The following is a 20893-nucleotide window of genomic DNA, read 5'->3' as shown; positions in this document are numbered from 1 at the left end:
TCACTGTGATGACACGATTAACCATAACTAACTGGTTTGGCTTGATCTCCAACGAAAATATAGAGATTTGGTCATGATGCTAAGCATAATATTTGGGATTCCAGGTATTTCATTGAGTGGACGGTCGAAGGACTAAATAACATGGATTGGGCTGGGATGATTAGCGGCAATCTGATTGTCCAAATTGTAAATTTGGAACAATCAGGATAGTTCTACATGAGCTCCTATGTCATTTACATGTTGCCTCAGATGACAAAATATGACGAATTAAGGTGCAAACAAGCAATAGGAAGTTGTGCCCACTACTTGAAAGTACATGAATGCTATCCTTAGTTGCAATTGTATGCTAAGGATGATATTCTCAAAGTAAATAATACTTTTGCAATGCGCATTATCAAGACACTGCAAAAATGATTGCACATGAGACTCTCAGTGAGGGCGATGGAATTAGTTGAGAAGTATGGAGCATGGTTCATCTAGTTCCATATTGTCTCCTACATTAGAGTTCAAGGATTTTCTTCACATCCATATAAACTCCTGTGACATCTGATTGACAAGATAGTCCTATTGGAGGTCAACTAGGCAATTGACAAGATTCAGAATAGGAAGAAGAAATTAGGAGTTGAATTCCCAATCTCCATAGGAAAAGAAGAAGTTGAGATGTGTCCCTATTTGAATGCAGCTGAAAAATCATCAGAAGAACTACATTTCTATTGACTAGCACTTTTTTGGGTAAGGTTGTATTTATATCCCTATAACAAAATTAGAGTGGTGTTGGGTGTGAAATATTAACAGAAGATGCACTAAGAGGATTTTTGGGCCAATATTGTAGATGAGAATAAAATTAAAAAGAGGTTATATATCAAATTGCTGCTAAATATGATCAGAGCATACAAGATCGTCCAAGTACCTGATCAAGTAGAGGAGGATATGAACATGATCTAGGTCGGATATGATCTAGAAAAGAAAAGTACCATCCATCCACATATTTGGTCCAAGAAAGAAGTTCTAGATCTTGATTCCTTGTCTCCATCAACTATGAAGTTCATGAAATAGTGGGTTGAGTGTCAGATTAGTAGACTTAAGGTAGCTAAGGATAGCCTTAATCTATAACATGATGAGACATCAACCACAATGGGATGAGAGACCAAGGCAATCATCCTGAGTTAGAAGTGAAGAAGGAGAAATTCTTCTTAGGAGTACTCAACAAGGGAAAGGAAAGAGTGTTGCTCAAGAAGTAGGCTTGACCTTCACATTGAAGAACCCCAATAGAAGGGAAAAATTCAGAGATTTCTCCATCATCACCTAGTCGGACCTCGAGTTTGCGAGAGATTGACCCCTTTACCAACAAAAAGGTAGAAACAAGGAGGATACAATAGGAAGATCAAATGACTAGGCCGATGCAAGACAAAGCGTTAATGTTTATCAGGAGTTTGTGCAAGAAAGAAGCAAAGAGCAAGATGTTTCCATTGAGGAAAGTCTGGGCATTATTTTAGATTAAGAAATGATGGAGACAAAAGCACTTGCAATAGAGGCAAAGATTCCTACTGCAAGAGTTGTGGTTCTTGACACAACAATAGAAAGCCTTGTTGTGGAGGAAGAGAGGGCAGTGCAAAGACAAGAGCAATTGTTGGTTTGTGAACAAAATGTTGGCATTCCCAATTGGTTAAGGCAAAGGCTGCAAAGATGTTAGCAGAAACAAATTGATTTGGAATTAGAACTGCAAGAAGTGTTGAACCGAGTCAAAAGACTAGAGGAGAAAGGTAAGGCCAAGAAGATTGGAAAGGTCATCAGAGGCGACTTGTGATTTGGAGTACCTGTAGACGATAAAGCAATTGACTAGATTACTCTTGATGAATACCATGTGGTATAGTTCGATATAACACATGCCTCTTGAGAATAGGTTATTGAAGAGTTTGAGGATTTTGCACAAGCAATGAAGGAAAATATGAGGAAACTAGAAGGGAAGTACTAGAAGATGAAAGGCGAGAACAAGGCTTTGTGTGTAAATGTGAATAGTTTATCTCATCTAATGAGGGAAGAGGGTATTGAAAGAATTAGGCGGATTTCTCATGATGTAGATTGTAGAAGCTTGGTTAGAAGGCATTGAGAGTGAGGCATACAAATTTGTTGAGGACTTTGTGCAAATTCATGAAAAGGCATTGATCGTCCTTTGTAGAGTATATTGCATGGATGAGTTGTGGGAGAATGAACATGTTTTTCAAGATAAAGTAATCTCACACTTGCAAGATTTTAATGGAGACTACCAAATAGATGTTGGTTGACAATGGTGTGGTCAGGAAGGAGAGGTGTATGACTTTGCTCGATGGTATAACACAGTAATCATGGCAAAGGAAATGTTTGAGCATTTCAACAAGGAGTCTAGTCAATTTAAGAAGGTGGCCAAAAATATCTAGCAAGGGGTCTCTAACACAGTTGCAACATTGTTATCATTGAGATTGGCCAAGAATGAAATAATTGTGGACAACCTAAAAAGAAAATTGGAGGAGTTCTTTGATTGAACTACATTACAAAGGATGACATTGAAACTCCATTTTTCTCAAATGCCACGCCCACAACCTAGGACTTGTCAGATTGGCAGAGTAGTTTGAACAAATCTGAGCGAAGGATGACAATCTTAGAATTCCAGTGGGAATCAACACCAAGTATTAGCATGGATGAGTGATGCAGGAGCATCCAGAGGTATAAGGGCAATCCTGTGTCACCCAAAAAACTGTACTTAGACTTAGGTTCTGTTTCATGTCTTTTCATTTTTGGATACCCATTTGGGTCAAATAAAGGTTCCAACTCTCACAGTTCAGATATCAGTGTGCTAAAAAATCCCGAAAAAATAGGAGCATGCAATTTGGCCATCATTTTGGTGCCCTAGAAGGTGTGAATTGGCCAGATGAATGTAATTTTGATTTAGAGCATTCCAGAAAAAGAATCAGGTCAAAAGGCCCCACGGTTTGAAAGTTATTGCAGTTTTTCGGGTTTTGGAGACCTCCTAAGAATGCTTCAAAGTCAGGTTAGGGGCATTAAATGACCTCGAAAAGGGCCAAAAAATGGGGGATGAGCGAAGCTTGTCCATAAGGCTATAGAGCGCTTCGAGAGCTTTCCAAAAATGTAACGGTTCGTCAATCGGAGCTACGGTTCAAAAGTTATGCCTCTCGGAAGTTCAGTTAACGTTTTTGGATTCTTCTAGATTTGCACCGACTTCTAACGCAGCTTCTGGAGCCTTCTATTTTGTCGGTGGATGCCTACTAGCACTTTCTAGAATGTACTCCTAGTCCTTAACCCTTCGGGGTCTATTTAAGGAGATTTCTGGCATTGTAAAAGGCAGTTCGGAGTGGAATTTGAGAGGAGGTACTGAAAGGAGAAATTATCTCCAGATTTATGCTATTGTAAGCCCTTAGGGCATGTCTTGAAGTTTATTTTCTCTGTACTGTTTGTACTAGCTTATTTTCTCAGTTAATACAATTTCCCTTTTCTGTTGTGTCCATTCTGTTCTTGGGTTGTGTCACCATCAAGTGGTATCAGAGCGGGTTTTCTTGAGTGTGTAGAGAGAACGCCGACTGTGAGGCAATTTGCACCAGGACTGTGTGGTTGTGGGTTCGAGTTAGAAGATGCCTCCACGAAGAGAGCGTGGTGGAAGGGCCAGAGCTATTAATCCTGAGGAGGTTAGAGCCCTCCAAAGGCAGGTGCAGGCATTGCAAGAGGAGCTTCGTAGAGGAGCAAATTTTGCCGCAGGTGACAACAGTGAGGATGACAATGAAGAAGAAGTAATGGGACCAAAAGAGGAATTTGACGGGGAAGTTCTGAATCATGCAGAGGAAAGGCTTTTTAGGGCCATTACTAAGTTTGGGAAAAGACCTACAATTGAAGTGGGTGTATTTTCAGGAAATCTGAAACCGGATGAGTTGATCGATTGTATCAATGAACTAGAAGAATACTTTGAGTATGAGGATATCAGGGACCCAGATAGGGTTAAGTTTGCAAAGGCCAAACTGAAAGGCCATGCCAAAATTTGGTGGCAAGAGGTTCAATTGGAAAGAAATAGAAGAGGAAAGGAGAAGATCACAAGATGGGATCGCATGGTGGACAAATTGAAGAAGCAGTTCATTCCTGTGGACTACGAGCTTGATTTGTTTAAGAAGATGCATGGGTTAAAGCAAGCAGGAAGATCAGTCCAAGAATATACAGAGGAATTTTACCGACTCTTGATTAGAGCGGGGCATGCAGAAGCAAATAAGGAGAAGGTTGCTCGTTATATCAGTGGGTTGCGACCTAGCATCCAGGAGGAATTAAGTCTGGTAAGAATGACCAACATTGAAGAGGCATACCAGTTTGCCCTACGAGTTGAAGAGAAGCTGAATAAAAGGTTTGAAGGAAGACAAAGAGGGCGCGGTCAAGGAGGAAGGGGAAGCGGTAGATCATCTGGAGGCCGTAATGAAACCCAAAAGAAAAATGAAGATGAGGGTACTAGCAGGAACCAAAGGAATGAGGGTTTCAACCGCTCCCGTGACCAAGACTTTGGAAATTAGAGAGGAAGAGGTAGAGGACGTGGACAAGGAAGAGGAGGCTTCCGTGGTACCTGTTTCCATTGCAATGAAGAAGGTCATCGTGCCTTTGAATACCCTCAACGACAAGGAAGGACAGATAGGAGAGCTGAGGGCCAAGCTAGGGTTGCTCATGTGGATGAGGATGCACAATCATCACATTCAGAGGATGCAGAAAGAGGAGAGACTTTCGTAAATGAAAGAGTCCTACTAAGTGGTGAGATTGAACCAGGACAACGAAGGAGTTTGTTCCGTACCAGATGCAAGTGTGAGGATAAATGTTGTGATGTGATCATTGATGGTGGTAGTACTGATAACTTGGTATCAGAAGAGATGGTCTCTAAGCTGAAGCTCAAGAGGGAGAAACATTCCCAGCCCTATTGGATTGCTTGGGTAAAAGATGATCATAAGGTCCTGGTAAGTGAACAATGTTTAGTAAAATTCAAAATTGAAAGTTACCATGATGAAGTTCTCCGTGATGTTATTTCGATGAATGTTTGCCATCTATTGTTGGGTAGACCATGGCAGTTTGATAGACATGCAGTGCATGATGGACATGCAAACACATACTCTCTGACAAAGGATGGAGTTCGCCACAAATTGAAGCCCATGAAAAAGGAAGGTGAAAAGGTATGTAGCAGTGCTAGGATTTGTCTTGTTGATGGAAGGAAGTTTTTAGATGGCATGAAACATCAGCATATGTGCTATGCTTTGATTCCTAGGAAAGATAAAGAAGGTAGTAGTGAAATACCACTTGAAGTTTTAGATTTACTAGGGCAGTTTGGAGATATTATCTCTGATAATGTTCCAGATGGATTGCCACCAATAAGGCAAATCGGTCATCAGATAGATCTGATTCCAGGAGCTAGTTTGCCTAACAAGGCTGCTCACAGGATGACTCCTACTGAAACAGAGGAGCTAAATAGACAGGTTCAGGAGCTATTGAGGAAGGGCTTGATTCGAGAGAGCCCGAGTCCATGTGCAGTACCTGCAGTACTTGCACCAAAGAAGGATGGAGAGTGGAGGATGTGTATAGATTCTCGAGCTATAAATAGGATAACCATCAAGTACCGGTTTCCTTTGCCAAGGATGGATGATCTTATGGACTGCTTGAGTGGAGCTCAGTACTTCACAAAAATAGATCTGAAGAGTGGTTATCATCAGATACGGATTCGAGAAGGAGATGAGTGGAAAACAGCCTTCAAGACCAAGGAGGGTCTTTATGAGTGGTTAGTCATGCCCTTTGGATTGACGAACGCCCCAAGCACTTTCATGCGGCTCATGAATGAGGTACTTAAGAAGTTCTTGAGAAAATTTGTTATTGTCTATTTGGATGATATTTTAATTTTCAGCAAGATTTTGGAAGAACATTTACTGCATATTCGTAGTGTCCTTGAAAGGCTAAGGGAAGAGAAACTATTAATTAATATGAAGAAATGTATCTTTGCAAAAAGGGAGTTAGTCTATTTGGGGTTTGTTATATCACCTGAAGGTCTCAAAATGGATTCGGAGAAGGTAAAAGCCATCTTGGAATGGCCTACTCCAAGGTCTGCTACGGAGGTAAGATCATTTCATGGTCTGGTTAGTTTTTACAGGAAGTTTATTAAGAATTTCAGTGGCATATGTGCACCCCTAACTGATGCAATAAGAGGGGATAGAAAAGAGTTCAAATGGATTGCAGCAGCTGCGAGAAGTTTTGAATTGCTGAAGAAGAAGGTAACAGAACAGCCTGTGTTGGCACTTCCAGATTTTAGAAAGGTTTTCCAGGTGGATTGTGATGCTAGTGGCAGCGCTATTGGGGCTGTATTAAGCCAAGAAGGTAAGCCTATTGCATATTTTAGTGAAAAATTGAATGATGCAAAGAAGAAGTATTCTGTTTATGATCAAGAGTTCTATGCAATAGTTCAGGCCTTAAAGAAATGGAGGCATTATTTATTGCCAAAGGAATTTGTTTTGTATACTGATCATCAGGCATTACAGTACCTAAATAGCCAAGGTAAATTGAATCAGAGGCATATGAAGTGGGTAGAGTTCTTGCAGAGCTATACATTTGTGTTGAAGCATAGAAGTGGAAAATCTAACAAGGTTGCAGATGCACTAAGTAGGAGACAGTTGCTGCTTACAGTAATGCAGGTTGAAGTAGTTGGGTTTGATGAACTCAAGAATTTGTACCCTGAGGATCCTGATTTTGCTGAAGCATGGAAAGCTTGTAAAGAACCTGTTGTTGTAGATAGAACCAAGTGGTTAGACTATTTGATTCAGGATGGCATGTTGTTCAAGGGTAGTCAATTGTGCATTCCAAGGAGTTCCATGAGGGAAAATCTGATTAAGGAGAAACATAGTGGAGGGATGGCAGGACATTTTGGTCGAGATAGGACCATTGGCATTCTTAGAGAACATTATTTTTGGCCTCAAATTTCACAGGATGTGAAGAAGTTTGTATAGAGTTGCCAGGTTTGTCAAGTTGCCAAGGGGTTTAGTCACAATACTGGCCTATATCAGCCATTGCCTGTTCCATCAAGGCCATGGGAGGACATAAGTATGGATTTTGTTCTTGGATTGCCAAGGACACAAAGGGGTAATGACTCAGTATTCGTGGTGGTTGATAGGTTCTCCAAAATGGCACATTTCATTCCATGCCACAAAACTCATGATGCTGTCCATATTGCAGACTTATTTTTCAAAGAGGTGGTAAGACTACATGGTCTTCGAAGGAGTATAGTTTCTGACAGAGATACTAAATTTGTGGGGTATTTTTGGAGGACATTTTGGAAAAAGTTGAGAACAGACTTGAAATTCAATTCCACGCATCACCCACAGACTGATGGCCAAACAGAAGTGGTAAACAGAAGTTTGGGCAATTTGCTGAGATGTTTAGTTGGGGATAAGCCCAAGGGATGGGATTTGATTCTACCACAGGCAGAGTTTGCTTATAACAACTCTGTAAATAGGAGTACTGGAAAATCACCATTCCAAATTGTATATGGGAGTAACCCAAGGACTGCACCAGAGCTGAGGAAGATAGAACAAGGGGAGAGGACAAGTGCTGAAGCTGAGGAATTTGTTGAACATATCAAGCGTCTACATGAGGAGGTTCAAGCACACATTACCAAGATGAATCAAGAGTATAAAGCTAGGGCTGATCAAAGGAGAAGACATAAGGAATTCCAAGCAGGAGATTTAGTCATGGTGCACTTACGAAAAGAAAGATTTCCAGCCGGTACTTACAACAAGCTGAAAATGAAGAAATTTGGCCCCTGCAAAATTTTGAAGAAACATGACTCAGGAAATGCATATGAAGTGGAGCTGCCAGATGGTATTCAGATTTCTCCCATTTTCAACATTGCAGATTTAACAGAGTATCATGATGATGGTGTAGATGAGGTGTTAGAGCCATGTCCAATTCCTGCTTCTAAGAAGGAGGAGATAGAAGACATTCTAGATCATCGTGTGGGTAGGAGTACTAGAAACCGACAGTATGAAGAGTATTTGGTCAAATGGAAAGGACGACCAATCGAGGACTCAACTTGGATTTCAGTAGCTGAGGTTTCCCATTTGGGATTTCCTCTACCATTCATAAAGTGACAGGGTCACTTTTCAATCTACCCTGGGTGTCTGATGCAGGAGCATCCAGAGGTATAAGGGCAATCCTGTGTCACCCAAAAAAATGTACTTAGACTTAGGTTCTCTTTCATGTCTTTTCATTTTTGGATACCCATTTGGGTCAAATAAAGGTTCCAACTCTCACAGTTCAGCTATCAGTGTGCTAAAAAATCCCGAAAAAATAGGAGCATGCAATTTGGCCATCATTTTGGTGACCTAGAAGGTGTGAATTGGCCAGATGAATGTAATTTTGATTTAGAGCATTCCAGAAAAAGAATCAGGTCAAAAGGCCCCATGGTTTGAAAGTTATTGCAGTTTTTCGGGTTTTGGAGACCTCCTAAGAATGCTTCAAAGTCAGGTTAGGGGCATTAAATGACCTCGAAAAGGGCCGAAAAATGGGGGACGAGCAAAGCTTGTCTGTAGAGCTATAGAGCGCTTCGAGAGCTTTCCGAAAATGTAAGCGGTTCGTCAATCGGAGCTACGGTTCAAAAGTTATGCCTCCCGGAAGTTCAGTTACTGTTTCTGGATTCTTCTAGATTTGCACCGACTTCTAACGCAGCTTCTGGAACCTTCTATTTGGTCGGTGGATGCCTACTAGCACTTTCTAGAATGTACTCCTAGTCCTTAACCCTCCGGGGTCTATTTAAGGAGATTTTTGGCATTGTAAAAGGCAGTTCGGAGTGGAATTTGAGAGGAGGTACTGAAAGGAGAAATTATCTCCAGATTTATGCTATTGTAAGCCCTTAGGGCATGTCTTGAAGTTTATTTTCTCTGTACTGTTTATACTAGCTTATTTTCTCAATTAATACAATTTCCCTTTTCTGTTGTGTCCATTCTGTTCTTGGGTTGTGTCCCCATCAATGAGTTGGAGATAGCGGTGACCAAATTTCAAGCTTTCAAAGGGCAAAGTCAAACATAGGCTATTCTTGGTAAATAAATATTTAATGCATAGTGGGCATTCATGTCGCTCCACTCTCTAGCTCAATCAACATGCATGGTGGACATTTATTAGCCACTAAGATGGTGGTCTTCCTTTTGCTTGGTCCATGTCGACCCTCTTATTAATTGTAGATTCTCTCTTCTTGCCCTAACCTTGATTAGGGTTGTGGTGGTACGATCCAAGCATTTAATCTTATCTTAATTTGGGCCAGTCATTGTAATCAAAGACCTATATAAAGGCCTCATTTTAATTTGTAAAGGACGAAATTTGGAGATTGTTGCTATGAGCTATTGAGATAATAAAGTTTTCATTGAAGTTTGGTGATTTCTTGATGGGTCTTAGTGCTTGCATGTTCTCTTTGTTTTTTCATTTAGTTTAGTTTTGCTTTCAAGTATTTGGGTGAATCTGAAGGATAATAATATTGTTGTGGTGAAGTCGCTTTGCTCATACTTTTTGTTCTTAAGTGATTCTTAAGTCTAGTGTAAGATTAGATTTGAGCCTCTTATGTTGAAACTTTACTGCTATCTTAGAATTTGGCAAAACAAAGTTTGGTAGACTTCATCTTAGCAATGTTTATCTTTTATAGAAGCATAGTAGATTCCCTAAACCCTATACTCTTTAGTGAAAACCAAAAAAAGTACTAAATTACAATATCTTTTGAAAGCTCCCAAATCCATTATCATTCAAAGGGAACAATACAAACATAAGGCCCCTCGTAATAAACATCATAATTTACCATGGAGCTTATGCATATTCAAGAACTGACATAAAAAGGAACCTTGGAATCCATTGTACAATCCTTTGCAATCTTAACATACAAATGGTTTTGATCAAGAGAGGATATGATATCTCAATATTTTGTTCTATTGTTGGTAGGTTATAAAACACCAACAACAGGACCACATAAGGACAAGGAGGATAAAGTCCTAACCTTGGGCCTAGGGTTGTGGATCAAGGGCTCCCTATTGCAGCTCCCCTACTAACTCTACATTGATAAGTTGTCGAAGAGAATTAATCATAAGAGGTGAGAGGTTGATATGATGAAGGGTAAGGGTTTAAACCCTTACTAGGTACACCACCTCATGATGATGGTTAAGGACCACATGAGGCCATAGAAGATAAGGTCCTGTTATTGGGCCTAGGGTAGAGGATAGTTGAGACACCTCATGTCTCCCAACATAACCTTGTTATGGTCGAGTTCCCATGTAATCATTGAAATCTGTATATGTGTGTGTGTGTGTGTGTGTGTGTGTGTGTGTGTCTATTTCCTAACCATACAATTGGATGTATTTCATGGGTTATATCTACATTATTGTCTAATCTGGTTGCAAGTTTCCAAAATAGGCTTATCTCATCCTATTCTTGAGTAAGTATTATATCTCTAACTACATTTTCCTCTTTGTTTTGTTTTGGATTTGTGAATTTAGGGCAATATATAAGTGGGCCAAGAAAGGGACTCTACAAAAAACCTTGTAGGAGAAAACCATGACAAAGTATTGCTTTTTTATTAAAATGTTTGACATATTTCATATGCATCAACCCACACGAGGCATGAATCCCCTCTAGATGATTCATAGGCACCAACCCACTGGAGACATCAGTCCCCATCATTGAGTACTGACTCAACAGGAGATTCTAAGCTCTTTAAAGACAAGGTGACATCCTCCAAAAGAATAAATTGATTAGTGATGGATCTCCTCGAATCACATCCGAAGCACCTCCATAAACTTAAGAATTTTCCCCTGTTCCTCAACAATTTCTGCTTGTAGATCTGCAATAGTTTTCCGTCAAAGTCTGCAATAATTCACTTTCATGTTTGCAACAATTCACCTTCAAGGTCTGCCCCATTTCTCAACAAAATCTACTTACTCATAAGGTCTGAAATAAATCTTCTCGTAAACTGTGAAGACAATCTTAATTTTATTTTGCTCCAAGTCTACAATAATCTGATTGCCTTGAATAGGAAATAATATTAAATGAAAGACTTGTTTAATATCCTCTAAACAAACTATTATTTATACCAACTAACGCGCCCTTTCACCAAATGGTGGCATCACACCAAGGTCGGCGAATAAAGAGCATAAGAATTTTATTTTATCTAATAGTTTAAATACCCATGAAAAGCCACAAGTTCGGCCCAATGATAAATCTTTTAAAATAATTTTTTAGAACACCTCATATCATGGGTGCCAAAATGAGGGGTTGGCACAATGCATAATTAAATTATTTTATTTTAAATGAGCAACGTTGGCCCAAAGAAATTTTAATCAAATGCAAATTATAACCTTTGGTTTAGGTGCCAATGTATGAAGATGTCGCTAAAGCCGCATGCGTAAAATAAGAACATTATTTAATATATTTTAGGCACATGGATAGAATATATCTTGTCTTTGATTTTCTTCAGCAACTATCTACCGTGATCTCGACTAATGATTATATTGTGGGCATTTCCACTCTTGTTGAGCATGCTTTTCTTCCCCCGCTTAAATTGCCAATTGCTTCATTTCCTTGACTTCAAGTTCTAGGGGTTCCAAGTTCCCATCTAGAAGTTGTGGTAATGATAATGATGGGGTGGTTGATGATACGTCAATCCTTGTCGTTCCAAATCCCTTTGAAGAACTTGGTTGTGTCACTTCGGTGACAATAACCAGTGATGTTGCAATAGAAATGCGTTAGTCAATACAAGAGTATGGTTGGCGAGAGTGTGGCCGACAATAGTATTGTTACCAAGAATGAATTGCGCTTGCAAGTGTGAGTTGCACATTGGCAGTGAATTGTTCGTTGAAAGTGGATTATCGCCTTAAGAGTGAAAAAGTCAATGAAGAGCAAATTGTGGGTCGGGAGTGAATTGTCGATTGAGAGTGAATTGCCCACTAAAAGTGAACTGCCAACCAAGAGTGAGGTGCCTACTAAGAGTATAGTGTTTGTTAAGAGTAAATGCTTGGATTCTGTATACAAATAAGAATGTCAAGTCGTACCAGGTGATGTATTAATTGAGTGTCTAGCTCTACAAACTCACTAAAGGAATGTCATACAGATTGAAAATCTAATTATAATGCTATTGTATGTTGAGCTTTTGAAGGGGTCATATGGCAAGCTCATGCACAAGGTATACAATGTAGATAAGTTGCCAAGGTTGTTTGATAAAATTGTGTAAATGTCATACAATGTGAACAAAACGGTGCTATTCAGGTGGAGCAAAGAAATGTCGTACAAGATGAGAAGGATGTTGTAAGGATGAAAATACTAGTGTAGAGGGAAGAAGCTTTTGTAGCCAGACAAAACGAAGGAAATACTATATGGAAATTAAATGTCATTGTGCAGCTTGAAGAACTTGTGTGGTGCTACCTAGAGGTGGTACAATGTGAAGCTTTGCTCCTACAAAATGTTTTTGTACCCTTGTTGCAGAGTGTAAAGTTTTTGCTGAGAGTAAAATATTCACCAAGTAAAGCACTCGTTGAGAATAAAGTATTGGCCAAGAGTGAAGTATAATGCCTTTGTCGTTGAGAATGCGAGATATAATTTGGCTAAGAGTAAGAGATAAATATGCCAAGGGTGTGAAATACAATATTGTTGAGAGTGAAAATATCTTACCACTTTACAAATTTTAAATTTTCACCTTTATGTTTTGGGCTTTTAATCGTTTCTTTATTTTATGCCTTAATATTATATTTTAGTTTGCTGCCAGTAATTAGCATCCTCAACTCTAATAAATTTACCCTCACACTATATAATATTCTCTTGCTTCAATACTTTAATAAAAAAATTATTTTTTATTCACTTGCTATTCTTTTTAATTTTTTCTACCAGCTTCATTTTTCTACTCATTGTCTAATCCTTCTATAGTTTTGTATCATACCTACATTTACATGTATTCTGTGGCCATTTAAAACATTCATCTTCACAACAAATACCAATGGTTTCAAGATCAAATTTTGTATCTACCACCATAACTTTTTCAAGGTTGTAGTGTTGTCATCAATCGTTATTATTGTCAGGTTGTCTTCATCACCCAAGTTTACCTTCACACTCAACTCCTCATACTTTATTATCTTGCCTGTTTAAAAATGATGAGATGGTGTATCATCCACTCATGCTACTCCCTCCTTATTTTCTTTGTACTTTGGAGGGAATGAATTACTCTCAACACCTAGGTCGCTTTCATCAATTTCTCCAATCTTTAGCATGTTGAATTCATCGTTGAAGACTTTGTAGTCTTCCATTTGCAAATCAAATAGTCCATTTATGAAGCTTGTCTCATCTTTGGAATATATTTTTAGCTTGAGCACACCGTCATTTGATTCCACGTCTTTGCTTCATCCACACCTTACCCTCCATCATTAGACTCTAATTCAGAGAATGTGGAATCCTCATTCACCACTTGATTCTCAAGTCGATGTAATTCCTTCCATTACTTTCAATTAACCATCCCCTCCTAAGGAGTGTTGTATGCCTTCTTTTGTAGCGGGATGACTATAGAGTCTAAGAGAAATTGTTGTCATTACTCTTTGTGCTCAATCGCTTGATGTTGTGCTAGTCAACACCTACCATGTGGAAGGTCAATGACCAAAACATTTGCCTTACAATGTATTTCCAAGTGTCATATGTAAACAAATTAACTATATTCATCTCAAGCACTAATTGTATTGGAATATTGGCAGCTTCATTGGAGGTTCTCTCATTGCCATTGCTCGTTCCATGCTTGTTTACAAGGGTCTGACTATAGCTTTTTAATTTGGTGATCATATGGACTATCTCATTGGATCCTCCACAACCATCATATTCACCCTTTTCTACTTTGAAGGGGTAGCATCTTTGTAATTCCAATCCACCACTTGCACAATATTACTGAGTTATTTTGACTACTTTGGAACTCCCAAGAAAATTGACATCATTCGTTGCACTTCCGATATTGAATCCTTCATCTTCCTTTTATCCTACTTCTTGGGCCATTTGTGTTATTGTTGTTGTTTATATATTCCTGCACCAACTATAGTACTTGCTAGATGATGCATTGGAGTTGGCAGGTGCTTTTGGTGGTGTAGTGGGTGGGGTTGTGATATCCCCACATTGAGATATGATTTAATAATAGACAACTATTACATATACAATTAATATGATTAGAAGGACATAATATTTATAGAAATATATTAAGATGAAAATATAAATTATAATATATTTTATATATCACAATAATATAAATATTATCATATCAATATAGACATTTACATATTAATATTATATTGAAATGATAATACTATCAAATAAAAATAAAAATTATATATATATATATATATATATATATATATATATATATATATATATATATATATATATATATATATATATATATATATATATATATATATATATATATATATCATATAATATTAAATTATAATAATAATATATAAATTGAAATTTAGAATCTTATATGATTTACATATACTATAAATATGATAGTATTCTAATATTAAATAATTTAATATTTGTATTAGTAATATTTATAAATAATAAACATAATAACAACATTTATATAATAAAAATCTAATATGAAAGGATACATCCTTCCTTGCACCAAGATATATAAAGGAAAATTTACACCGAGAAGAGACATTCAGGGAAATTACCAAGAAAATCATTTTAAATTTTAGGAGATATTTGAAATAATCAAGATGTCAGAAGGGGGACATCACAGGGGTTGATTGTTCCCCCTAAGCAAGGATCACTTGTGTGTTTTGTGTTCTTATGTTGTGTGAGCATTCCTTGATGGAATGCCCCTATACTTGACAAATGTCTCAAAACAATTTTTTTGAACAGACTGTTTTTATGTGGCTTTCACAGTTAGTGCACCACATTATTTTGGCTGAATTCTCCTTATTGGCCATCAGCCGTATCATGCACATCATATCTTGCTGTAGGGATTGGATGGTTTTGGATTCATCGCCCCTATTGTCTTCAAACTCTTGTCATCATTAGTTTTTATGGTTTCCTCAAGAAGATGTTTTAATGTCTCTTGATATCCATTTCCCAATTGTACGCATCGGTGTACAATGACATGGGTAGTACCTTCATTTTCTTGCATGGTGAGGGGATCAATCCCTCGATGAACCACCTTGTCTTTAGACCTTCAACTGGCTGATTCTACCATTTGACTTGTAACTCCTTGAGCCCACAACTATAAACTCGTACATTTTTATCCTTCCCTTTTTTGGTATTATAAATTTTGGCCACGATTTCATTATCATCTCTTCAGAATTTGAACTTTTCATTAAATGCCTTCTTCATGCTTCCCAGGAGTATAGATTTCTCATCCAGCTCTATGAACTAGTCAATAGCTATTCCTCATAAAGTTGCAGGAAATGCACTTCCCCAATAATCCTTTCCCATCTGACCATTTACCCAAATTGTTTTGCATGTTTTGCAATGTTGTAATGGGTCATCTGATGTAATCTGTGTGAACTTGGTAAGTTTTTGCCTATCAACATTTTGGCTTGCTAGGGGAGTTGCAATCTTTCTTGGTGTGTATCTACCTTGTGCTTTGGACCTGATTGGATTGTATTCCTTTCATATTTCAGGTGCTTTCGCGGCCACACGAGTCCTCTACATGCCCACCCTCAACACCCCTCGCACTCCAATTACCTTCCTCCTCATTCCTGATCTCTCTTCTCCCCAAAGTCTTCGCCATAGTTACCTCATTCTTGGTTCCTCTAATGTGAATAGTTGTTCGGTATGATGTGCGTTACTCTCCAGTTTCACAAACTCAATCTTAGGGTTATCTTTTTCATACTTTTTGTCCAATATTGATTGTATGGATGGGTTGCCTACTTGATCAACAAGATCTTTGAATGCTTGTTGGTGATAGGTAGGTGTCTGGTGAGTTCTACCCACTCCCTCTTTGTCTGTCCACCATCAGTCAGATTATTCCCCTTCCGACAACAGCTGTAAATGAGGCTTCAACTTGTGCTTCTCGGCGTTCTTGGGAGTTTTGCCTCAATGATTTTTCTCAGCCATCGTTGTCACTCACTTTGTTCTATTAATCAAAGGGGTCTTCGCACCGATCCTTCTGTGATTTTTGATTGCCTTGTGTGTGTCTTTTATCCTTGTTAAGCTACATGAGCATTCATTTGTGGAGGTACATCTTCTAGCAATGTCACGTTCTTCTTCCTCCCTCTGTTTTTTTTCTTTATACTGCTGTATTATTTGTTAACTTTGTTGCTTTCAGTCCCTTTCCTCCCAAAGGTCATGAAAGTAGTGAAGTTGCATGCGAGAAACCTTGGCAATCCTACAAAGAGATGATTGACTTTGTCATTCTTTGAATGAACGAGTTTACAGTCACTTCCCACATGTACACCAAGTCTTGATTCAGTTTGTTGTTTGTCATGTATTCCTCTGGTTTCAGTTACTTCCAGTTCTTCCATGAGTAGGCTAATTACACCATCATCTTGCTTGTCAGTGACTTTCCAAGCTTTGCATTGGCAACGGCATCAAATGCTTATTCCAATAGGGTTAAATTATTTAATGCATAGAGTAAACAAGAATGTGAAACGCATAAGATATCAATACAGAACATAAAGTATTAATTATGAATCCCACGTTCAAAAAGATAGAGCATTTATTCCACTTAGTTTGATATGCATCATGTAAATGACAAAAACACAGATGGTCTTTGATACATACAAAATGAGTACATATATAACAGTCCTCAATTGGTTAAGATTATCAACTGTCAACTAACCAACCACTTGTTGAAGATTACCAACTGTCAATCACAAACATAGTTAACTCAACATTTTTGGCTGACTACAAAAGACATAGCGGCAATAGATCTGGCTGGTAAAATTCTGTCATTTTGCAGTTATAAGCCTTTCGGCCTTCTCAAATTTTTTTTTTTTTCATTTTTCTGTGTGTGCATTGGTAATGAAAACAAACAGCTAGTTAATATGGTTATATAATGAATATGGTGAATGTCTTATCATTTGCATATTTGAAATATCCTATATTTTGTATTGCCATCCTATAAAAATTGTCCCCCTAAAAAAGCTATCCTAGAAATGCATCCCTCTCGACTCCTACAATCTCCATCCTAGAAACCTGGTTAAACATAGATAAAATAACAAACATATATATAGTTGCATCAAAAAACAAGAATTAAGTTCTAAAATACCACGTAGCAATATTAGAAACAAAGCTACCACAAAAAAAATACCACTTCAATGTCAATTTGTTAAACTCAAGTGTCATGATAAAATATTTGTTGTTCAATATTAAACAAGTAAAATCAGCAATCAGTGTTAATCGGGTCCTCAACAAGGTCATCATTAACATTAAATGATGTAGGTAGATTAAAAGAAGCACAAGTGCCAACGATACTCACACTAAAAGTACGTGCTTGCTATAGGACTCGTCTAGAAATTAAGAATGTTTGAAATTGGAAGCATACACATTAGCACTTTCTGCCTCAATATTTGACTCCTGAAGATAAGTTTAGTTTAGTGTTTCAAATGCTTTAGATGGCATTTTTAGTGTTAGGGATTATGCTTATTACCCGTTGTCACCAAGGTTCATCCCGGCTGGACCCAGCCCTGTTTAACAGGACCACGGATGGCCCTCCAGGTTGATCAGTCTATTGCCTGGACTGGGTTTGCATTTCACCTGAAGCAGAGCCCCTATGCTGACAAATCAGTAACATAGATTTGTGTTTTATTTTTCATTTTATTCATAAGCCCTGGGCTTAACTACGGTTATGTATCATTATGGGTCGGTTCAACATTTATGTCAACATGATCCAACTAATGTCAGTGATGCTTACATTTATCAAGATCAACATCAGTTGTTATTCCCCATCTTTCTGAATAACAGGAGTTTTATCCTGCCACTTATACACATTAAATTGGGTTTATAAAATGGACTGTGTAATAATAATATTTGTTTCCTGATTTCACCTTGAGCAAACGACTACCATCTGCATTCTTTCTTGTGAGAAATGCTTGTAATTGTATGTTAAATATATATTTGACATATTGTTATACATTTTGGGTATCTACAGCTTTTTGCTTTTCAACTTCGTTTCTGTTTTCTGACAGACAAAAGGCTTAAAGCATGGAAGGGCAATCGTAGTATCCACATGTGCAGCAGTTTCATCTATCGTGACTGGCGTGGTTGTGGGCATGTTTGCCCTTGGTGAAATGTTGCCTGTTGCTCCATTTGCGCGGATCATACTTGTTCTTGGATGGTATGTGCTCTCTTGCTTTCTCTTCGAGTCCATATTTGTGATTTAGTTTCTGCCTTTTCATCATCCAATTTTGTCAAATGAGGAAAATGTACCATCAAGCCGTCACGTGGTTCCCTATGTGGAGCTTAAAGACATTAAGGATATTAGTGAATGGTAAAATTGTTTGTTTTCTGACATTTATTCTTTACTGCATGGCTATATGCAAGTAAATCTTCTTTTTTAGTTGACGTTAAATGTTTGCCTTACAGAGATGCAAACGGGTTGTGCATTTCATTCAGTGTCCTATTAAATTATGGATGAAGTTATATCCATCTTAATCCAAGAAGCATTGGACCAGTGGAATAAAGTGAATGATACCGTGTTAATACTTGTGACATATGTGCTTTGGACTCTAGAACACACTTCCCCTCGCTAATTTCCCACGCTAGCTAGGTAGCATTTTTTGTTCTTATTTATCGGTGTTAATCATTCTCTAACAATTTACCGTTTTCGCTCTAAATGCAGGTCATTGATTATCGTTGGTGTTGTGGTGCTTATGAGCTCTCACAGATTAACCTCGCTTTTACCACGACCATTCAGACGACCCATGCATGGAAAGCAAAATGTGCATAAAACTTCCAACCTTCCAAGATCTGGATCATCAAGACTTTGGGAGTCAAATCCTAGTACTTTTATATCAATGAGCCCCATGCGTCTGCATCCTCAAGCATCTCCAGGAAAAGTGAAGACTTAAATGCTGTGATAATTGAAGTCATATTACTGGATTACCGTCAAATTCCAAGTAGAAAGTATTGACAACATATCTGATTGTGAAATCTCTCCTCGTAAATGTTTGGAAGGTCATCAAAGTTGACTTTTTATCAGTAGATGGCCATGTTATTGGCAGCGGTGAGTGTCAATTATTCTACTGCACGTGCGTGGAAGCCTCATCAATGTTCAAAAAGGAAATGTTATTTTAGGGCTATTTTCCAGTTCTGCTATTTCTTCGAGGGTAGTTTAATTCTCCGAGTTACGTGACAGCTTAAACCAGATGCCTTGCCTAGAGGTTTGAAACTTTTTAATTTTTTTTCTGCCCTTTAAGCTTTTTACTAATGGCATAATTCGTATTCAATGCATTGAATTTGATATTGTGGGTAGCAGTTTATGTTTTTCTTCGATTCAAGGGTTACCTATGATACAACACTGATAAAACACATTCATAAATAAAAAAAGCTTCGATTTCATACAGATGACGGAAGTCATGGATTAGTGGAGGAAGCTATACACATATATTCTAGTGATAAGTCGAAAGCAATTAGCAGTGGACTTACCAATGAAGTAATATTTTTATGTGCATCCATATTAAATGCATTGAGTTTTATATTTTCGGGTATGAGATTATAACCTGAAGGCAGTTAATTTTGAACTTACCAATATGCCAACTAAAAACTGATTATCTGCATTGTGGAGTACATTTGATAGGGACAGGTTAATCTCCAAACAAAATCCACTAAAGACAAAATAAAGTCAAAATGTTTTTTTTCCTCAAATTCATGAAAGCGTAGTGATTTTTTTCCAAATTATTTGTTGTTTCGACTAAATACTGAATTTTTTGAAAAAATCTATAATGTTCTCGATTTTTTGGAAATTGGTCAACTGTATAGTTTGTAGGGATGCATTTGATATTGTTAGGGTTCATTAGTTGAGTGGGTTGATCATGTCTTATTATACATTTTTACCATATATTGTAATTAAATAATCTATATGTAAATAAAAAAATTCAAATGTCAATAAAAAATAGACAAGTATTTGTACACATGAGAACTTATAAATGTTATAATAAGTAAATAAATAAATTCATTAACAAGTGAAATAAATATTTTTTGTCTCAAATAAAATACCATAGTTATCTATTATATGCATGTCACTTAAATAAAAAGGACGCAAAGTGTCTAGTTCCCATTGATAGAAGAAAATAATACGCATTTTATGTAATAATAAAATGTATAAGGTTTCGAAAATAATATGCATAAAATGCATTAAATGCTATAGTTTCCTACAACACAATTATAAAAAGTGAATACCAATAAGTGTTGTATTTTTTAATGAAACATGTGAGATTGTCAAACAATTTTAGTGTTCAACTAGTGGTACATTTGTGTTGTATTTTATATAATAATGCATTATTTTTATAATAACAATTTTTTTTTTTTTAATGTTGAAGTATTTGTCGTTTGTGTTTGATGTAAAAGTAATATATAAAAAATATTTATGATTAATAATAACCATTTGATCCATTTAAGTTGTAAATATGTTATATTTCATGTAGTTATACAATATTATAATAATAACAAATAATATTTTTTAATTTAATATCTAAAGATTTTTAGATTAAGTTTTGACTGAATCTTTTAAGACTCATTTTTTGGACCCATTTTACTAGGTGTGTTATTTTAACAATTTATGTGATGAGACACTCCTTCAAACTTTAGTTATAGGTAGTTAAATGTACAGTTTACTTTCTTTAAAAATAAAGGTCTAACAATATGCCCAACAATGGCTACATATTGACAAAGT

General features: G+C 37.2%; 1 protein-coding gene across 4 annotated transcripts in view; it reads left to right on the top strand.

Annotated features, from left to right (window-relative positions):
* Positions 1–19564, top strand: part of LOC149576782 (magnesium transporter, putative (DUF803)) — a 128607-nt gene extending 109043 nt beyond the window's left edge. For all 4 annotated transcript variants that reach the window (XM_089819886.1, XM_089819887.1, XM_089819879.1 and 1 more), the window contains 2 exons: positions 18189–18337; positions 18842–19564. In XM_089819886.1, coding sequence (XP_089676012.1) covers positions 18189–18337; positions 18842–19070 — 378 coding nt within the window. In that variant the 3' untranslated portion in view covers positions 19071–19564. The remainder of the gene's footprint in view (positions 1–18188; positions 18338–18841) is intronic.
* The last annotated feature ends 1329 nt before the right edge of the window (positions 19565–20893 follow it).

Source organism: Cupressus sempervirens, chromosome 1, assembly GCF_028749045.1.
Source record: "Cupressus sempervirens isolate cs-2001-9-10 chromosome 1, ASM2874904v1, whole genome shotgun sequence".
In the NCBI taxonomy this organism is placed as follows: Eukaryota; Viridiplantae; Streptophyta; class Pinopsida; order Cupressales; family Cupressaceae; genus Cupressus; species Cupressus sempervirens.
Note: the sequence above shows the minus strand (reverse complement) of the source record. Positions and strands in the feature narration are given on the sequence as shown.